The sequence below is a fragment of the Gallinula chloropus genome (assembly GCF_964237585.1).
Source record: "Gallinula chloropus genome assembly, chromosome: 4".
NCBI lineage: Eukaryota > Metazoa > Chordata > Aves > Gruiformes > Rallidae > Gallinula > Gallinula chloropus.
Window position 1 is genome coordinate 50,123,743 of NC_140088.1, and position 18,035 is coordinate 50,141,777.

Here is an 18,035-nt window from a genome sequence, read left to right on the forward strand (position 1 = left end):
GTTTCTGGAAATGCTGTAACATGTCGCTGGTAGCACACACACACACACAAGTGCACATCGCATTTCGCTTACAAGAAAAACATTCAAAGTGAAATATTTCCAGCAGGGTTTTGAATTTGCCTAGGAGAATTGCTCTGCAGCTGCTACACAGTAACCACATCATTCACTTCCAAACCCACAGTGCTGATGATATCCAAATGTACATGAAAGAAAACTTGATCCAAGAGGTCCACATCTGTAGCAAGTGGCAGTACCATGAATCATTGATCTTGGTGACACCTTTCCCTTGCAGGTAGTGTCTAAGATAAAAGTTCATGTTATTTGTTCACAAAATCCAGAAAGAGCTACAATTGGCAGCCTGGTTCTTTGTGTGGGAAAGGTAAATACAGGTGTTCACTGATTTTATAGGTGTCTATTCACATGAAATTAAAATTTCTAGCAGGAAACACGCTTCCAAGCTTTACATCATACATCAGTATTGATATAACAGCACAATTTGGGGAAAGGGAAAAAAAGAGGCCTTGAATATTCTAAAATCTCAGGCAGCTATACAGTAGGGATGCCCTTCAATTATTTTCATTTCTGCACAATCCCATATCTCACTGAGTCACAATGAGGTCACCCTCCCTAGGCTAAGTCGCTTCTAGCTCCTTGTGCAAACCAGCAGATACCACTGCATTGCAGGCACAGCCTGCCAGAGAAGAAAGGCACACGTGGTGCAGCATGCAGTTCCCAAAACCGGAGTCTCTCTCACCTAGGACAAGAGCCCAGCATGGAGGACTTTCACACTTAACACACATGCAAACAGGCAAAGGGAGGTAGACCACCTTGTTATGAGGGTAGGTAGCACTTAGCAGCTACATGAACAAGTAAATGACACAGAACATATTTTTACACCACTTCCTAAGATGATCAATGAGGAATTAAGGATATTTCAAGACAGGAGACAGATGCTTCATCAAGTGACCAGGAAAGAGAATTGTTCAACAAAAACAGCCACCACACATCACCCAGCACCAGAAGACCACCCTTATTGAGCAAGTTCCCTCAACTGTCTTGATTTTACTATGAGGTTCAAAGGGAGAAAAAAATGCCAGTGTGTCCATGTAGCCACTTAACATCCAACAGGTACTGAATGATAAATCCCACTGTGGTGTTTCACAGAGATAAAATTATCAAACCCCACAGCTGTTCAAATTCCATATCCCATTCCTCTTTACAGGAGACTTTCCTGATCAGCATTCTGAAAAACTACAAGGTGGGCTGTGACTTCTAGCTCAAGTCAGCTTTAAAAGCAATACCTTTCCCAAAAAAGGCGACTTCCCATGTTCTAGAGTTAGAAATTAAAGGTGTCCTAACACCTTTTGTTTTTTTTCCATTATTGCAGCAGCAGAAATGAAGTTGTATCAGTAAAAGTCCTGAAAATAATCCCATTTGCATTCCCAGTGGGGATGGCAAGCTGCTAATTAAATCTGTCTTGACTAGTTGGGAGCACTGATAATTTCGAACATAATGTATGCACCGAGGACAGGCTAATACCAAAAATGTTTAGGGTTTGGGAATTTTTCCAGGAAATATGTCAGTTAATTGACTTTTTTTTTCTTTTTTTCTTCTGTCTGGTTTTCATTGAAGATCTCCACAAATCCATTTCTCAGATTTTCATCCTCCCCGCTCTCCTTCCTCCCTACAGATGTCATTATTTTTCAGTGGAAAACCCCACACCTCTCCCTCCTCTTCTTCCAATTAGCTGTAATTATAACAACATTATAGGCAGCAAAGTAGGTACCTGGAGGGCAAAAATCTGGAAAGCAGCAGAGTGTGGAATGAAACCAGAGATGCTATTACACAGAAAGTAAGTGGACACATGCTTCTTCATGTGCTCATCTGGGCATCCTTAGGGCTTTGCAGGTTGATTTCTGCATTCCCTAGGCATGACAAAATGAAGTGGTGACCAGCTGCTCTCTCTACTGGGAGGCAAGTAACGGGCTATGTTTTGGCTTCTCCCTGTGCCTGCTATAACTGGATTCAAAATAAAAATGCACAGTTTAGGTCAAAGAAATCCAGTAGCTATATCTGATGTTGCGAAGGGGTAACTGGGGTTCTTAAATATGTGTATTGAGAATCTCTCTGCCAATAAAATAAATACAGCAAGATTAATTTTGGAAGTAAAACAGGGAATACAAGCCAGCAGTCGTGGCATGCAAAGGGGTTCTTGCTCTGAGTAGGCTTTGAGCAATAAACCTCTTTTGCAGAGAATTTTTTATTTAAGAACTGGGTTCAGGGAAAATCTCTACAATCAATCTTTTTTTTTTTTTTTTAACTGTTTTTTCAATGTTGCACAGTTGGATAAGGAAGGAAGTCAACACTACTTGCCAAATAAAGCGACACTAAGTGCTGGAAATCTTTCTGCTTTGCTCCTTTAAAAGAAAAAGAACCCCACAAAATACCATGACCAAAACAATCCCCAATGCCCACAACCCAATAACCAAGAACAAAAAGATCAGAACCCATTCCAGAAACAGTGAGCGACAGAGCTGAAGAGATTTAGGAGCTACAGTCCCGCAAAGGCAGCGTTGCTCATCACACAAGGCTAAGTTAGAACAATTTAAGCACAATTTAGGGTTGGGTTTTCTGCACAGCAACTACCCGGGGAAGGAGCAGCTTAGAGGTGAGCAGGAAGAGCTATTCTCTTGCAAATACATTGCCAGTGCAGTGAGACATCTTCTCATCACTTTGTTGTCTTCAAAATCTCTACCTGCCTCCCATCACTCCCTTTTCCACATTGCCTTTCTCTCTTTGTTGTGACCTTCAAGGAAAGACCTTTGCTTTTTTGGAAGCCTGGCCATTTCCCCAAATCCTGCTTTGCAGCTGGCCTGTGAAGACTCCTGAACGGTCTTTCCCAGAGAGCCTGACCTCCATTGCAGCCCACCTGTGGATCATAGCTGGACACAAAACATTCCTAATCCATCTCTTGACCGCACCTGCTTTCAGATGGAGTATTTAAGAAGATAGAGAGAAGAAATAATTACATTCACAGAGAAGTTGAACTCAGGTATGAGTTATCAGAGTTGTTAAGCAGTTTAACAAGAGGCACAAAATGAAACTTTCTGGATGCAAATGTGAAGAAAATCCTAGCAAAATCAAACCAATAAACCTGAATTCAGCCCACACCCTCCTGTTTGAAACCACCTGTGGAATAATTCTGGGATTCAGTTCGGATCCCAGTGGTGGCGTGAAAAACTGAACTCTTGAGGAGAATGCAGCATGAAAGAGCAGGAAGAGAGGAACCGGGTTAAACCCGCATCTTCCTGTGGCCATGCAGGTGTATAGATGGCAGGCAACTGCATCCTGAAGTACAGTCTCCATGAAACCACCCCAAACCATGGGCATGACTTTAGCACCTGTTGCACTGAGAGCGTGCAAGGGTGTGGAATACATCAACCCACTAAACACGTTGTCAAGGACAGAATGTTTTTCCCCACCTCTTTTTGGAAGATTATATTTTATGTGGTTGGTAATTCTTGATGGTCCCATGCAACCCTTGGCCGGTACAACTTCTCTCCGCGCTTACCCATGTATTTTTTAACTTATGAAGCCTACTCAAAGCTGTTTCTAGGGTCCCAAAGCCAGAGGAGCCTGAATGGGTCTTTATTAACTTTTAAGTAAACTCCTTAAAGCTAGAGAGATGTTTTCAAAACAAGCTTTATGCATCCGGCGGATCCTCAACTTCTGGTTAAAGAAGGCAATTCAACAATAACTGTGGGCAATAAAAAAAAAAATCATAAAATAATTTGTATCTTGATTATTGAATCAAAATTACAAAGAAAGTTCAAGTTTTATCCCCAGCATCCCTTCCTGCACACCAGAATGTCTCTACACAGCCAGTAGTTTTTCTTTAAAAGCTGGAGAGGGACTTTTTACAGGGGTGCATAGTGAAAGGATGAGGGGTAGTGGCTTTAAGATGAAGAAGCAGAGATTTAGATTAAACATCAGGAAGAAATTCTTTACTGTGAGGGTGGAGAGGTCCTGGCACAGGCTGTCCAGAGAAGCTGTGGCTGCCCCTGGATCCCTGGCAGTGCCCAAGACCAGGTTGGATGGGGCTTTGGGCACCCTGGGCTAGTGAAGGGTGTCCCTGCCCATGACAGGTGGGGTGGGAATAGATGATCTTTAAGGTACCTTCCAACCCAAACCATTCATACAGAGAAGAAAAAGTATTAAGTAAACATAATCAAACACATACCAGGAGTGCTAGTTGTGTTTGGCCACCCCCATGTATCCATACACGCACAGCCCAGCCCTACCATCCCATTCCATGCCCTACACGAACCAAGGCAGGCATCAGATACTCAAGCGTACTGTTGCATCACACTCTGTGTTCAAGGGCGTGCTGACATGATTTCAAGGCTGAGGACTGGTTCCTCAAGCAGCAGCAGCCAGCCTGCGGAAACTCTGGGAATAACAGTCTTTCTCTGCCGAGCAATTTCAGCCTTACGTACCCACGAGGGCTACAAGACCCTTCTGTTCATCCAGACTTAACTGGTCCACAGACATTTAGCTGTAAAAGCTTGGAAAGAAAGGCTGCATTGAAAAAAGGACAGAGCTTTTTTACGGGGTTTTCCCCACACCCATTTTGCTCCCGCATTCCTCTCATCCTTCCTGTATTGCAATTAAGTTTTTTCCAGGCTAGCTGGAAAGGGCTCAAATCAAAAAGTGCCAGATCCAAACCATCACACTACCATGAAAGTTCATTGCTGGAGGCAACATTGGTCTTCAGACTTGTGCATATGTGATCCGTTGCCAACTACAAAAACATAGACCCGTGAGGAAAATAACAGACTGGCTTAGAAATTTTGGAAAAATGGATCAAATAAGATTGATCAATTTTCTGTGGCAAATTATTTTCTTTTAATTTTAAAAATATTTCACTAATTATCCTATTTCTGTAGATACAGGCAAAGAGGTGTTTCTTACAGAAAATAGAAAGACAAACTGGGCTTCACAGCATCAGCAGTCCTTTAAAATGATCTCCTTTAAACACAGGAGCAGCTAAGAAAAGCCATGCCAATCAGAAAAGGACAATCAGAAGCAGAAAACATGAATTAGAGCTGGTTACATAAGGATCTGGAGAACATAAATCAATTGCCATAGCACCTGGACACTTCATCCTTCTCAAAGGATGGGGAGAGAGGGGAAAAGACAGTCTAGGTACATCTGTATGAAGCTGCAGAAAAAATTAATGATTCTTCCCTGGTGACAACACGTCTTTGCAGTCCCAGTGACATTATAGCAAACCAGTCAGAGTTGATGTAGAGACTCTCACAGATTTCTGGTGTCTTTAAAAGGGGCGGGGGTATATCATACAGGAACAGTTTCTCAATTCATTTCACTTATATTCAACTCTAAAGTTACATCCCATGACCTGCATTTTGTAATTATTCCTTAGGAAAAAATACCCAGGCGTCAAAGGAAAAGTTGTTCGGTTAAGGAAAACTTAAGGGTTTTCCCTAGAAACATCTGTCAACTGAAATATCATTCCTAAAGGAAACTGCCTCATGCCTAAAAGCTGCTGCACTGCTATTTTGATTGGCTATAATGAACCCTTATCTCAGAAGAGGTAAAAGATTTATTGGTCAGTTGATCAACTAATGAGGAAAGGAAAGATGAAAAATGAGACTCAGGAATGCTGCTGCACGTACTAGCACAATTAAACCCAACACTGTAATTAGCATGCACACAGAAATGAAGAAATTGGAACATTGAGAATACTTTCACTGTGGATTATTGAGTTGCTATCTTTGAAACCTTTCTCAAAGCAGTTAGATGCAGCTTTAATACAGGAGACTGTGTATAACACAAAGCCAGGCTAGTGCCTTTCAATTGATAGAAGAAGTTGGACGTCTCTGTGACCAAAGGCTAATAAAGTAATCTTTGTTTTATCAGCAAAGGTGAAAAGAATAAAAGCCCCTAAGATGTTAAAACTATATCCTACATAGCACTCTGAGAATTTCTGGGAAAAAAAAAGGGGAAAGGAACAAGCTCAAAGTATCCCTCTCACTGTCCCACTGACAAGGAGGCATTTGGACAAGAGCTTGTAATAGAAAGACAAAGCATGGATTTTAAAAAAGTTTTTTCAGGGAGCCAGAATTCACATAATCACACAGGGTAAAAGAAGAACTCTCTTTCTTCAGATTCCCTAAGCATACTGCCCTGGACCACAGCTGTGGTTGGTGAACAGACTTGTTTCGTTCACTGTTATAAACATCCTCCCTGTATTCTCTGGTGCAGTAAATCACGTTGAGTTTAAGTGGGAGGAACTACAAAATTAATCTCCTGTCCTCTCTTGTAGTCACAACACTACTTTCCCTACAACCACATCAGAACCCGCCAAACAGTCACCATGTAATTAGGGGAAGCTCATCCTCCATTTTGGCAAGCTACATTCCCACCCTACCCTCTCTTCTGTGCAAATGTGGATGACAATAAATAACAGACTAGTTCCTCTGTAGCCATCATCATCTTCTAGATGTTACAAAAAGCAGCTTCTTGATGGTGAGTCGTGGCCACCCCATATGGTACCCACTCACACCGTGAAATGGCAGACACACGAAGCGCACACACACTCCTGTGGTGCACAGCAGCAAATCTGCTGGTCCCCCTCTTGCAGCACAGGATGCTGCATCGTTCATCGGAGATGGTATTTCTACAGAAGGGCTATGAGACACAAGAACAGAGAAAAACACAATACTTTAGGCGTTTTGACCACTTTTGAGACAAAAGAGTTTCTGAAGAAGATGATCCAGAGGGACAGATTCCCACACACAACGACATCCTTTCTTCCCTTGTGCTCTCTGGCATCCATCTTTTGTGTGGTCTGAAACAAGTACTTCAAAGCACCCAGGAGCTTGGCATCATTTCAACTCCAGGTACAAATATTAAATACTCCTCCAGGTTTCCAAAGGATAGCTCACACTGACACTTTGGCAACTCGTTAACTTTATCTGCTTGATAAAGCAGATTTTCAGACGTAGCACCTTGAATTGTCAGAGCAGATCAAGCAATGGGCATTTTACCTCTAATGTGAAAAAAAAGTATCCTAAAGTCTGTACTTTGTTACCAAGATCTTCTAAAATCCTCCCCATCTTGGACCCCAGGTTTGGCACATTGTTAAATTTAGTCTTAGGTGGAGCAACAGAAGCTTTAAGGGCTACTCTGAGGGTATCTTTTCTTTAGGACTGTTACTAGGTGTTTAATGAGGCAAACGTGTGATCCTGCAACGTGTAATAGAGGCATTTTATGAATTGCCATGAAGCTGGAAGCTGTAACGTAGACAGTATTACATGAGAAACCTCACGTGTGTTGCACATACACCAACCTCATCTCTCTGAGGCAAAGCTGTCACGTAAGCACTCAACAGATAAATAGGAAAGTTTACTCTGCATCCCTTAAAGGCCCCAATTTTTAAAAGTATGTTTAAAATATGCTCTGTACAGCTGTGTTCTTACCATTTGCCTTGTGCTGTACATCTGGCGGAAACTGGTCAGGAACATACCACTGATAGTCTGGCTGCACAGAACAATAAAACATTATTACAGAAATATGGACTTCATAGGCACTTCAAACAAAAGAACAGTGACATGATAAAAATGTAATTGTACCATGAAGGTTTTTATTAGCCGTACAAAAGTAGTACACAAAAAAAAATCTTGTATTTTGCTTTATATTTCCACTAATCGAGATTTTCAGCTCACTTCCTTTTTTATGACATGCAGTTTAGATGCTGCGCTCATTAGAAATGGTGTAAACTCTTCTAGATCCCACAAATCAAAAGAAATGTTAACAGAAACAAATCAGATCCTAAGAGGCCTGAAGAATAAAGTACGCCAGAAGATACTAACAGACATTACATTCTCCGGACTAAAGAACCCTGGAGAAACATGGTACACATCGACCTGACAGGTGAAACCTCAGCTCAAATACACGTAACATCTGTAACATGTTTCAGAGCAACAGGCAGGAATCAGCCACTTAATAAAGTTCTCTCTCCTCCTCCCTTCCCCACAGGCTAGCGTCAGCATTACTGTAATGCTAGTTGTTATCAAATTACTTCTTGGAAATAACTGTGCATTGGGAAAAATTTCCACCTTTCTTATACAAGAAAATATTGGGAAGATTATGTCCATACAAGCACAGCTTTGTTCAGGGAAGTCCTGGAAGAAATACTGCATTACACTTCATGTGCCACGGTAAATGAGTAGCAAATCACCACTTGAGAAAAACAGTTTAGGACCAGACATTTCAGGTGAAGCTGGATTAAGGTGTCTATCTGGTTTCAGTAGTACATGCAAGCTTGTCAAATTCCAGGTAATTACTGCTTCAAATTAGTTAAACTGAGGGAACTGATTGTTGTGCACAAATTACTCTGAAAAAAATCCTGAGTGGTCCCAAGGAGACTCTTACAGATTTCAACTTGGAGGGAATCAGAGTTCTAAAGAGGTTTTGCCTAAATTAAGATGGCAGGGTGAAAAAAAAAACAGATTTAATTTTTACTTATGCCATCATTTGCAGCTACATAGCAGTAGTCACTCTCACACTATCACGAAAAATAGGAGCTAGCCCATTTTCACTGCAATTAGACCATCCCCAGGAACTATTAACTAATTTTGTGCTTGTGGGCAAACAAAATAGGCTTTGATATAAAGCAAGACTCTGCTCTGATTTAAGCACAGGTATTTTTTCCACCAATGGTTCAAAATGTACTTATTTGCATAACTTTTTTTTTTTTTTGAGTTTCTGTTGGATTTTCTGTTCTCTCATCTACTTTTCTCTTTCATACCTACTTACACTCTGCAAACTTGAATGAATTTCAGAAGCAAGAGGTGTATTTCATGTCAGGCTAAGTAAAATGTTTCTGCTAACAATATAAAGAGGAACAAAAAGGATATAAAGAGAACAAAAAAGCAAAAAGCACAGACTAAACACCCAGGATTACATATGTTAACTCAGGGCACCCATTAAATTCAAACACCTTTCTTTGTTGCTAAACAAATTGCTTGGGGAGGTATCAAAAGCTCAGAGCAGCAATGCTGCATTCACACAGAGAAAGGATTTCAAAGACAACTCTGAATGAGGCTAGGAGTTACAAAGCAACCAGTCAAACTGACCCCAGTGCTCCAGCAGGAATGGCAAAGTTGTAAACCCAGTGATCCCTTGCAGAAGTAGAAACCCAGATGATGAGAGTTCAGGGAGAAAAGCCAAAATAATCTGGGCCAGTGTCCAAATTGCAGTGAAAAACATTCTGCAATGCTTCCAACTCTGATAAAAAGGCAGATAAGAGCACTCCTGGAGCATAGAAATTACTCGTTTGACCACAGCTTTTTGGTTGGATTTCTCCTGTCAGAAAGCCTTACATACGTTGTGCAAAAATGCAACCACAATCTCTCAAACATCAAGCATCTTCCTACGTGTGATGACTTTATAGCCAGAAACAGAGACACTGTGTTTACAATTACATTCACCGTGTTTAAAGACATTCTCGCTAGTTATCCCAAAGCACTTCAAAAATACCGCTCTCTGGAGCAGTGTTTTCCTTGAAATAAATAACTCCTCCTCCCCTAACCTGCTCTAGTGCAAAGCTATTCTTCTTCATGCCGAGGTGATTGTGCCCTTGTACTCAGCATTGGTGAGGCCGCACCTTGAGTGCTGTGTCCAGTTCTGGGCTCCTCACCATAAGAAGGACATTGAGGTCCTTGAGCGAGTCCAGAGAAGGGCAACCAGGCTGGGGAAGGGGCTGGAGGGCAAATCATATGAGGAGCAGCTGAGGGAGCTGGAGGTGTTTAGCCTGGAGAAGAGGAGGCTGAGAGGAGACCTTATCACCATCTACAGCTACCCAACAGGAGGTTGTAGAGAGGTGGGCTATGGTCTCTTCAGCCAGGTAACAGGAGACAGGACAAGGGGAAACGGCCTCAAGCTGTACCATGGCAGGTTCAGATTAGATGTTAGGAAAAAGTTCTTCACTGAAATACTTGTCGGGATGTGGAATAGGCTGCCCAGGGAGGGGGTTGAGTCACCATCCCTGGATGTGTTTAAAAGACGGGCAGATGAGGTGCTCAGGGATATGGTTTAGTAGAGGACAGGAATGGTTGGACTCAATGATCTTAAAGGTCTTTTCCAACCTTGTGATTCTTAGAGGAAGCCAGGACCATGTGTGTGTCAGGAAAAAAGGCACTTTTCCCATTATGTGAGCCACACTCAGCTATAACTTCCACTTCTGCTGATTTATTTTTTTTTCAGTACACAAACGTCCCTGGGAATATTGCATTCCTAAAGCATTCACAGCCAGAGTGCCTCATCCTCAGTCGAACGATATTCCTCATGTAATCCCTGCTCACAGCACCATACCAGAGGGAAAATACAAGTATGCTGGGTACAAGCAAGAGCATCTGGGATTTTGCCCTTGCAGTTTTATAGCAATGTGGAGAGTTCTGCTAATAGCCTGCCTGCCCCAGAAGGTGTACGAGGAACCTGGAAATGTGCCACCTGGCCACAGAGGTATTACCCTGTTGGCAGGGCAGTCCTATTTCCTATGAATACAGAAGCCATAAGTAAAGAAAAGCAATTTTTCAAAGACAGGGACAGAGAAAGAAATACCCAGTGTAATACATATTAAAAAAGACACATTAGTCAACAAGCTTTCTTAGACCAAAGAGAGGGAAGAGACCAGAGTCATGCTGACCACAGCTATATTCTCATTTTTGTCAAAATCTATGTTGGTGGTCCAGAAGTGGGCTCCAGGGAGCAAGTCCGTATTTATGGATTTGGGTAACTATACAGTAGAAAGAGCCCTGAATGTGTGCTGTAGAGGCAAATTGATCAAGGAAATCAGCAAGAGTCCAATCAAACAACCTCAGTTTAATGAAGGAATGACCACCGGTATCATCAAAACCAAATGTATAATAACCCCCTTTTTCTAATAGTATTATGTAGTATTTGCCAAAGTAAATTTAAACCATATAAGAATATATGCTTAAAGTATAACTCATCAACCACCTATTTAAATTGCTGCACTTTTTCCTCTTTGTGCAGAGATTTCTGCTCGTTATGCTTTGAGTTGCGCATGGCAGCATCCTGTGCAATTCAGTACCAAAGACTCTGGAACAACACAGAAGAAAAGAACACAGCCATTGAGAAAAATCAGTGTTTTGAGGCAGAGAGGGGAGAGAGACTGTGCAGGGATCACCAACACCATTACAGACCTAGGACTAATTATAAAAGCAGCACAAAACCTTGTGCTGCACAAAAATCTTGATCTGGAACCAGCGATAAACTAGAAAACAAGAGATTTGATTACTGCTGAGGATGGCACTGTGATAGCACCACGTTATTCTCCTGTGGTCATCACACTGCGAGAAAATCAGTGCCCTTGTGAAGGGCGAGACAGTGGGAACCTTACTGAGTGCTGTTGCTGGTCCTGTGCCCGGTGAGGCACTGGATGTACTCGAGGATCTTGATAGTGAAGAACCAACCCACAATTCCCATAATTAACACATGGTGAGAGGAAGAGGGGTGGTGGGTAGCTGGGCCTCCCAGACTGTACTGGGAGGTCTTTTGTCTGTCAAGAAACAAGAAGAGCAATAAAAAATTCATTAGCACTGACTACAACGACCAATACAATGGATACAATGACCAATTCATGTACAAATTCATCAATAAAAAGCAACAGGGAAGAAACCCTCCTGTCCCAGCACAGGTCATAACGCTGCTTGTTTTGCCTCTCCAGACTGTTCATGGTCTGAAAAATTTTTTTTAATAATTTTGCTACACAAGAGTCATGACACTTCTTTTGTGAGAAAATACTGTCTTCAGGATATGGTGAGCACATTTCTGGGTGCTTTCTATATTCAAGAAACCTTTGCATTGCACACAGTAGCTCTCAAAACGTTCAATGCAGAGCTACATGAATAGAGCTACTTGCATAACATGAAGAAATACTTTTATAGAAGGACCAAAGTTGATGGCCTAGAGATTTGGCTCTGCCTTTTCCTAGGTCGTCTGTGTCCCAGCAGAGACAGTGAGAATTTCTTCAAGGACAGAGCAAGGAGGGGTAAAGGATGATTAATAATCTATGTTTCTACGAGTCACAAGTAAATAGTTTGACTTAAGAAAAAAATCATAAATATTCTATATGGTGAAGCCTCAGAAAGCCAGATTCAAAACTCACTAGCTTTGGTGACTATGAAGCAGGTATTCTTTATTGCAGCACTGGGCACACAGGGGAATGTGTGCACCGTTCAAAACCAAATTTCTCACATTTATACAGATTAACTCTACATAGTCATTATAATTTCTAAGTAAAGGCAGGGTTGTGCAAATTATTCCCAGCAAGTCATTTACATGAACTCCTCTCAGATAGAGCATGCTCAGTGACATTTAGGGGTCTTCCCGTGGTCTTCAGGGATGAAGGCTGGACATCTTCCTCTCCCTTAGCGCATGTTCTTTACAGTTTTCTCCATAGTCTCAAAATCACACCCCTGCACAAACTAGTTAGGAATCCTCTGAGCTGAAAACAAGATACACTCTGTCTCCTAATTAGTCAGTGGTCTCATTATTTACGACTCCCCTATCTTCACTTTCTTTATCTTCAAGGCTGTTCCGCTGTTAGGGTTAAATTTTGTAGCTGCTCTCACAAACAGCTCACACAGCTACAGCAATATTCTACTAACATCCAACACACGCAAACACTTTCTATTCTCAAAACACCCAAATTCTCCTTATATTTAAGCTATATTAATTAAATGTCTCTTAAGCTACATCACTGAATCAATGGTTCCCCTTACATTTACAATCCTTCATAAACTGTTTAATCCAATCCCAAGGCAGGAAGAGACCAACAAGGAGACCTCTAGTGTAACTGCCAGTAGAACGCAGGGACAGTCAAGTGCATGCACATTACACACCCTTTGGGTGTGTTGTACACATGCAGTGGTGTTGGCATTTCTCCCATGCCAGAGTGACCGGGGAGGAGCGGGAGAGGCCTTTTAGCCCCTTTTGAAGTCCCCCTCTTCTCTGTCACTGCTGTGAGAGGTTCTCACAAGGTCCCATTGACTGTTTGGGGTTGTGCAAGAGTTTTAGTCTCTAAAGAATATATGATATATAGGAAGAAGGTGTCCTTGAGTAGTCTGTCTCCTACAAAAAACCATCATTAGCTTAGTGAACCACCCAGGAGTGAGCTGCTGGATAGGGGAAGTACATCTCATAAATATTGCATACAACGTGAAAAGATTTGTCCCAGGTATTTCTATTTGCTTGGGATGCCCTGAGTGCCAAACCACGGCATTCCCTCTGGCATTGCTATTTCTACACATGCTTCCAAGTACCCAAAAAAACCACTGACAAGTCTGTGGCCTTACTGCAGCAGCACCCAGCATTGACCAGGATGCCCAACCTGCTCTCCACTCCTGCTGAAGCTGATGGGAGTGAGGGCCACTTGACAGGACCTTGCCTCTGATTCTATTGCAAGACCCTTGTCATATCAATGCATGGCTTGACTGAGAATGAGCCAATGCTGAAGTTTCTGTTTCACAACAACGTTGGAGAGGACAATAAATCATCACATTTTTGTAACTGGCCATTCTTTTGAAACATTGCACAATTTTGTCAAGACAGGAAACCTCAAAATTTCATCATTTTTAAAGGGGATTAAGAAAGCTCAGAGTTTTGCATGCCATGATTTTACTATGGCTTCCTGAATGTCTCTGAACAGAATACTGACATTACTGTGAAGAGATAAAAAGGATGTTGCAATGAAAAATTATAGCAGTGGCCGCTCAGTTAATTTGGATGGAGACGATTTTTTTTTCCTTGACAACATTAACATTACTCTGTAATTCCACTGCAGAGGTCAGGATTCATTACAGAAGTTATTTCAAAAGTTGGTTTGATGCTAACAAACTCTTATATCAAGTGCCAGTGAAACAATCAACAGCCCTCTGGATTTGTTGTTGGTCATCCCCCCACCTCCCACCCCCCCACCACTGTTTTAAGATATGTTTGAAGAGTTTTTGTAATAAATACTCCCTTCACCTATTTAACTTGGAAGTAATCTCTAATCATTTCTCATCTTCTTACTGCATGACTTAAGAATTATTTCATCCCAGGTGCTAACCTCATATAAAATCCAATGTCAATTAATGGAAGCCAGAAAACCTTGTGTTGTGTGGAAAGTGAGAAAATAAAAATAAAATACACATGTGCTGGCAATAGTGACTTTCTTTTGACTCATACCTGAGAGTTTAGTTTATCCAGTTGAGATTGCAATCTCTCATTAATTTTCTGCAATGCTTCTTTCTCCGCATTAAGTCTTTCTCTGTCAGATCTCTCCTTTCTGAAGTCTTCCTCATAGATCTGTACCTGCAAACATTATGACCAAGTATGTGAATTTCAGCAGAGCCACAATGGAAGTTTCCATCCACTTCGCTGTTTGGTTGCTTTTTAGACACCAGCCAAGCATCAGGCTGCATTCCAAAAGGATCCTTCCTTTTCATCATCATGCAAGCAAAAGTTTCCCTTGACCTTTTTTATGACTGAAGTGACAAGCAATGGCTAATCTCCAGTGGCATCCATCAATCCAAACAGCCCACAACTTCAGTCAGTATTCGTAGACCCTTCTAATTTAAAAGGCTGGCTGGTATCAGTTTTAAATATTAGAACTAACATAGAAAATACTAAAGACATCCATTTTAAGGAATAAACAGTAGCAGGAAAGATTTTACCAAGACTTTTTCCCCAGTTTTCTCTTCAATTGCAAGAACTTTTAACTCCTCCCTGTATCTCAGTGTCGTGGTTTTACCCCGGCTGAGAGCCGAGATCCACGCAGCTGCCTGCTCCTTAAAGGAAAAGAGCAGGGGAAGTAGGGGGGTGGGTGAATGAGGCATGCGAAGGGAAAAGGAAGGGGCAAATAACAACCCCAAAACCAAGACACCAAAAGCCTGTGGGTTGGGATAAGGATAGTTTACTAAAGTAGCAGAAAGATACAATATAACAATGCTAACAGGACTTTAGAGTGAAAATATATGAAACTGTTGATACACAATGCAGTTTCTCACCAAACCACAGAACTCAGGCCGTGCCACCCAGAGCAGTCCCGGAACCTGACTCTCCCCCAAAAACTGCACGTCCTGAAGCCGCCCCATCCTCCTCCCATCAGCCCCCCTTTATACTGAGCATGACGGAATTGGCATGGAATACTCTCTTTGGCCCATTTGGGTCACCTGTCCTGGCTTTGTCCCCTCCTTTCTCACTAATAGAGAAATACGAAGAACTGAGAAAGTCCTTGACTGCTTGACCACAACTAAAAACATCAGGGTGTTATCAGCACTGCTTTCATTTTAACTCTCAAACACAGCATTCCATCTGCTGCTACAAAAGAAGTTAACTCCATCCTGACTGAAACCAGGACACTCATATGCAAGCAGGTGGGATCCCGGTGGAGACGGGATGTGATGGCACAGCACAGCACAAAAAACTGACATCTAACACACAGTCTGACAGCAAGTTATGACTTTATCCAACCCGACCAAGAGCCAGTACTATCAAATAACATTCTGTCTCTTTAGGCCACTGGCCTTGAGCCTGCTTTGTTTTATGCAGTTTTGGAGTTGCCCATAGCTTTACCTTACCCACTGTGCTAGCTGTCTACCCAAGATGTTTTCCAATGGACTAATCCATGCAGAATAAGTGATAGCATTTAGAGCCATGGTCACACATTAATGACCAGAAGATCTGGACTAGTCAAGACTGTCAAAGAATTTAGACCTTGGCTGGAGCACTGTGGGGAAAAAACCTATAGGTTGTTGTGCCCCAGGTGTTAGAAACCAGATTCGGAAAAAAAAAATTGTCCTGTGTACCTTTTGTCTGAAATACAGGAGTTACACTTCATCCTCTCAAACTGTAGCCCAAAGAACCCACCTGTTGCAGCAGGGAATGTTGCGTACACAATTCAAAACGGATATACACAAAGGTTTCACACTGTTCCTAGAAGATAAGCTGCTTTTCAAATGCTGAAGGATGCAATGGCTTAGCAAGCACAGGGATTCAGAAGTGAAGCAAAATCCATAAATTGATTGGTGTTAAGCCGACAGCCTCAATTCTTCAGCTAACAGGCAGGAATCTACCTGGTAAGAACCTGGTGGCACTTCTATAGACAAGTAACAGCCAAAGCGTTCTGGAGTGGGAACCACCACTTGAATTTTCAAAAGTACTTTCATGTCCTCTTGGCCGGTTACTAAAGCCCGGTAACAGCATCTTTCAAAGAAACTTGCTTGCTGTGGCTGATGCCCTGCCCATTCCACAGATCCAGTTTCCTTTTGCTGGCAGCAGCACTATGACTTCACAGGAGGACTAAAGAAATGTTAATACCTTAGGGGAAGAAAAGAGCTAACACAGGGCTCTATAAATTATTTTCATGACTTGCTTGTAGCAGCTAATTTTTGACAAGGTTTTTTTTCAGACCCAGTGGTCCTCCACTAGATATAACTCCCTTCCTTAACAATGCTGTGTGAAAGGAACAAAGGCTTTCTGTGTGGCCGCATGGAAACTCAGCTCCACAGCCCGTGCCTAGAAGAGGCATGAGCACCCCTAAGCTGTCGCCTGCAAAAATCTATGTCTCTTGTATCCCCGTCCATCTAAACACTTCTCTCCTCAACATTTCCTCATTTCTCCTCTCCCAATTCCCTCTCTGCTGTCCCACCTCCCTCCCAGCTCCCCAGCTGCAGGATCTGCTGAAGCTGCACGGAAACCACTTTGTCACAGTTCTGCCATACATTCTGCTGTCCTGAGAGATGGGGGGGACACCTCCCAAGGGATGAATCTCTTCTGTCAGGGCTGGGCTGATGACAGCTAAACTCTGGTGAGACTCTGTCACGTTGCTGTTTGTCCCAACAGTCCTTCCCTCGTACAGGCTTCTGCTTGATTTCGTGCAAAAGGAAATTTGGACTCACTGTGCTGATTTATACAACTAGAAAAAGACATTCATAAAATGTACACCCCACGGGATTTCTGAAAAAAATAGGTTTACTCTATTTTATTGTGTAGAATGAAATAACTCATTACTGTACAATCAAGTGCAGGATTTTATTCTCCAGCATGTGGCAAGCATTACATTAGAGAGCAAATTCTGGCTCTACTGTCAAACGTGACAGAAACAAGTATTTTATTCCCACTGAATAAAATTCCCATTCTGATCGCATCCATTTGTGTGTCAATAACATTAACCCTAACACTGTCCAGGATGACAGACATAAAACATGAAGTTAGCTGAAAAATATCATGTTTTCAAGCGGATTCTTTCATATGGAAAGGAAAAAAAAGAGAATGCACAAAGCATTTAAACTGCCCAGAACAAAGATTAATAGTGCTTAGTATGCAGGTTGTGGATGCAAATGCTTTGCCTCACACTTTGATAAACTGCAGTGCCAACACTCTAGTTCTTCAAGACTACAGATCAGAGATAAATCACTAAGCTATCACCTAAGAAAAAAGGAGGAGAAGACACAATCAGTGACTGATGAAGTTTAGCTTTCCCTCTGGCTGAAATTCAGCCCCTAGCAGGGAGCTGCCGGGACATCTCAGTGTCAGCAGAGCCATTTTGCTGCTTTGGGTCTCAGGCACAACCTTGCTTCAGTCCTTCACAAGGGCTCAGTTTCGCTTGTTGGACACTGCTGTGATGACAGCGTCATAGGAAACACCATTTGAACGGGACATGGCTAAACGGGTTCTTCCTTTCAAAAGCAAATCTATCAGGCACAACTCTTGGGAGAGATGGCAAAATTATGCAGTACAAAATCCAACCAGGCTTACTTCCAACTGTTCTCACCTGCTGCTTGAGAACGTCGAGTTGGGTTCTCATGTCCTCAAGATTGGATTTGTCACCCTTCTCTGAGGGAGTCCCAACAACAGGTGAGTGCTGCTTTTTCAACACATCCACAAGGGCCTGCAAAGACAAACAGCAAAATTACTGAACACAGATTTGCTGCAGGAAA

General features: G+C 42.2%; 1 protein-coding gene across 1 annotated transcript in view; it reads right to left on the reverse strand.

Annotated features, from left to right (window-relative positions):
- Positions 1–1,894: 1,894 nt before the first annotated feature.
- Positions 1,895–18,035, reverse strand: part of TNIP3 (TNFAIP3 interacting protein 3) — a gene marked incomplete at both ends in the record, with an annotated part of 51,451 nt that continues 35,310 nt past the window's right edge. Inside the window, 5 exons of the mRNA XM_084263242.1 lie at positions 1,895–2,013; positions 7,503–7,563; positions 11,450–11,608; positions 14,281–14,406; positions 17,870–17,986. Of these exons, the coding sequence (XP_084119368.1) occupies positions 1,895–2,013; positions 7,503–7,563; positions 11,450–11,608; positions 14,281–14,406; positions 17,870–17,986 (582 nt within the window). The remainder of the gene's footprint in view (positions 2,014–7,502; positions 7,564–11,449; positions 11,609–14,280; positions 14,407–17,869; positions 17,987–18,035) is intronic.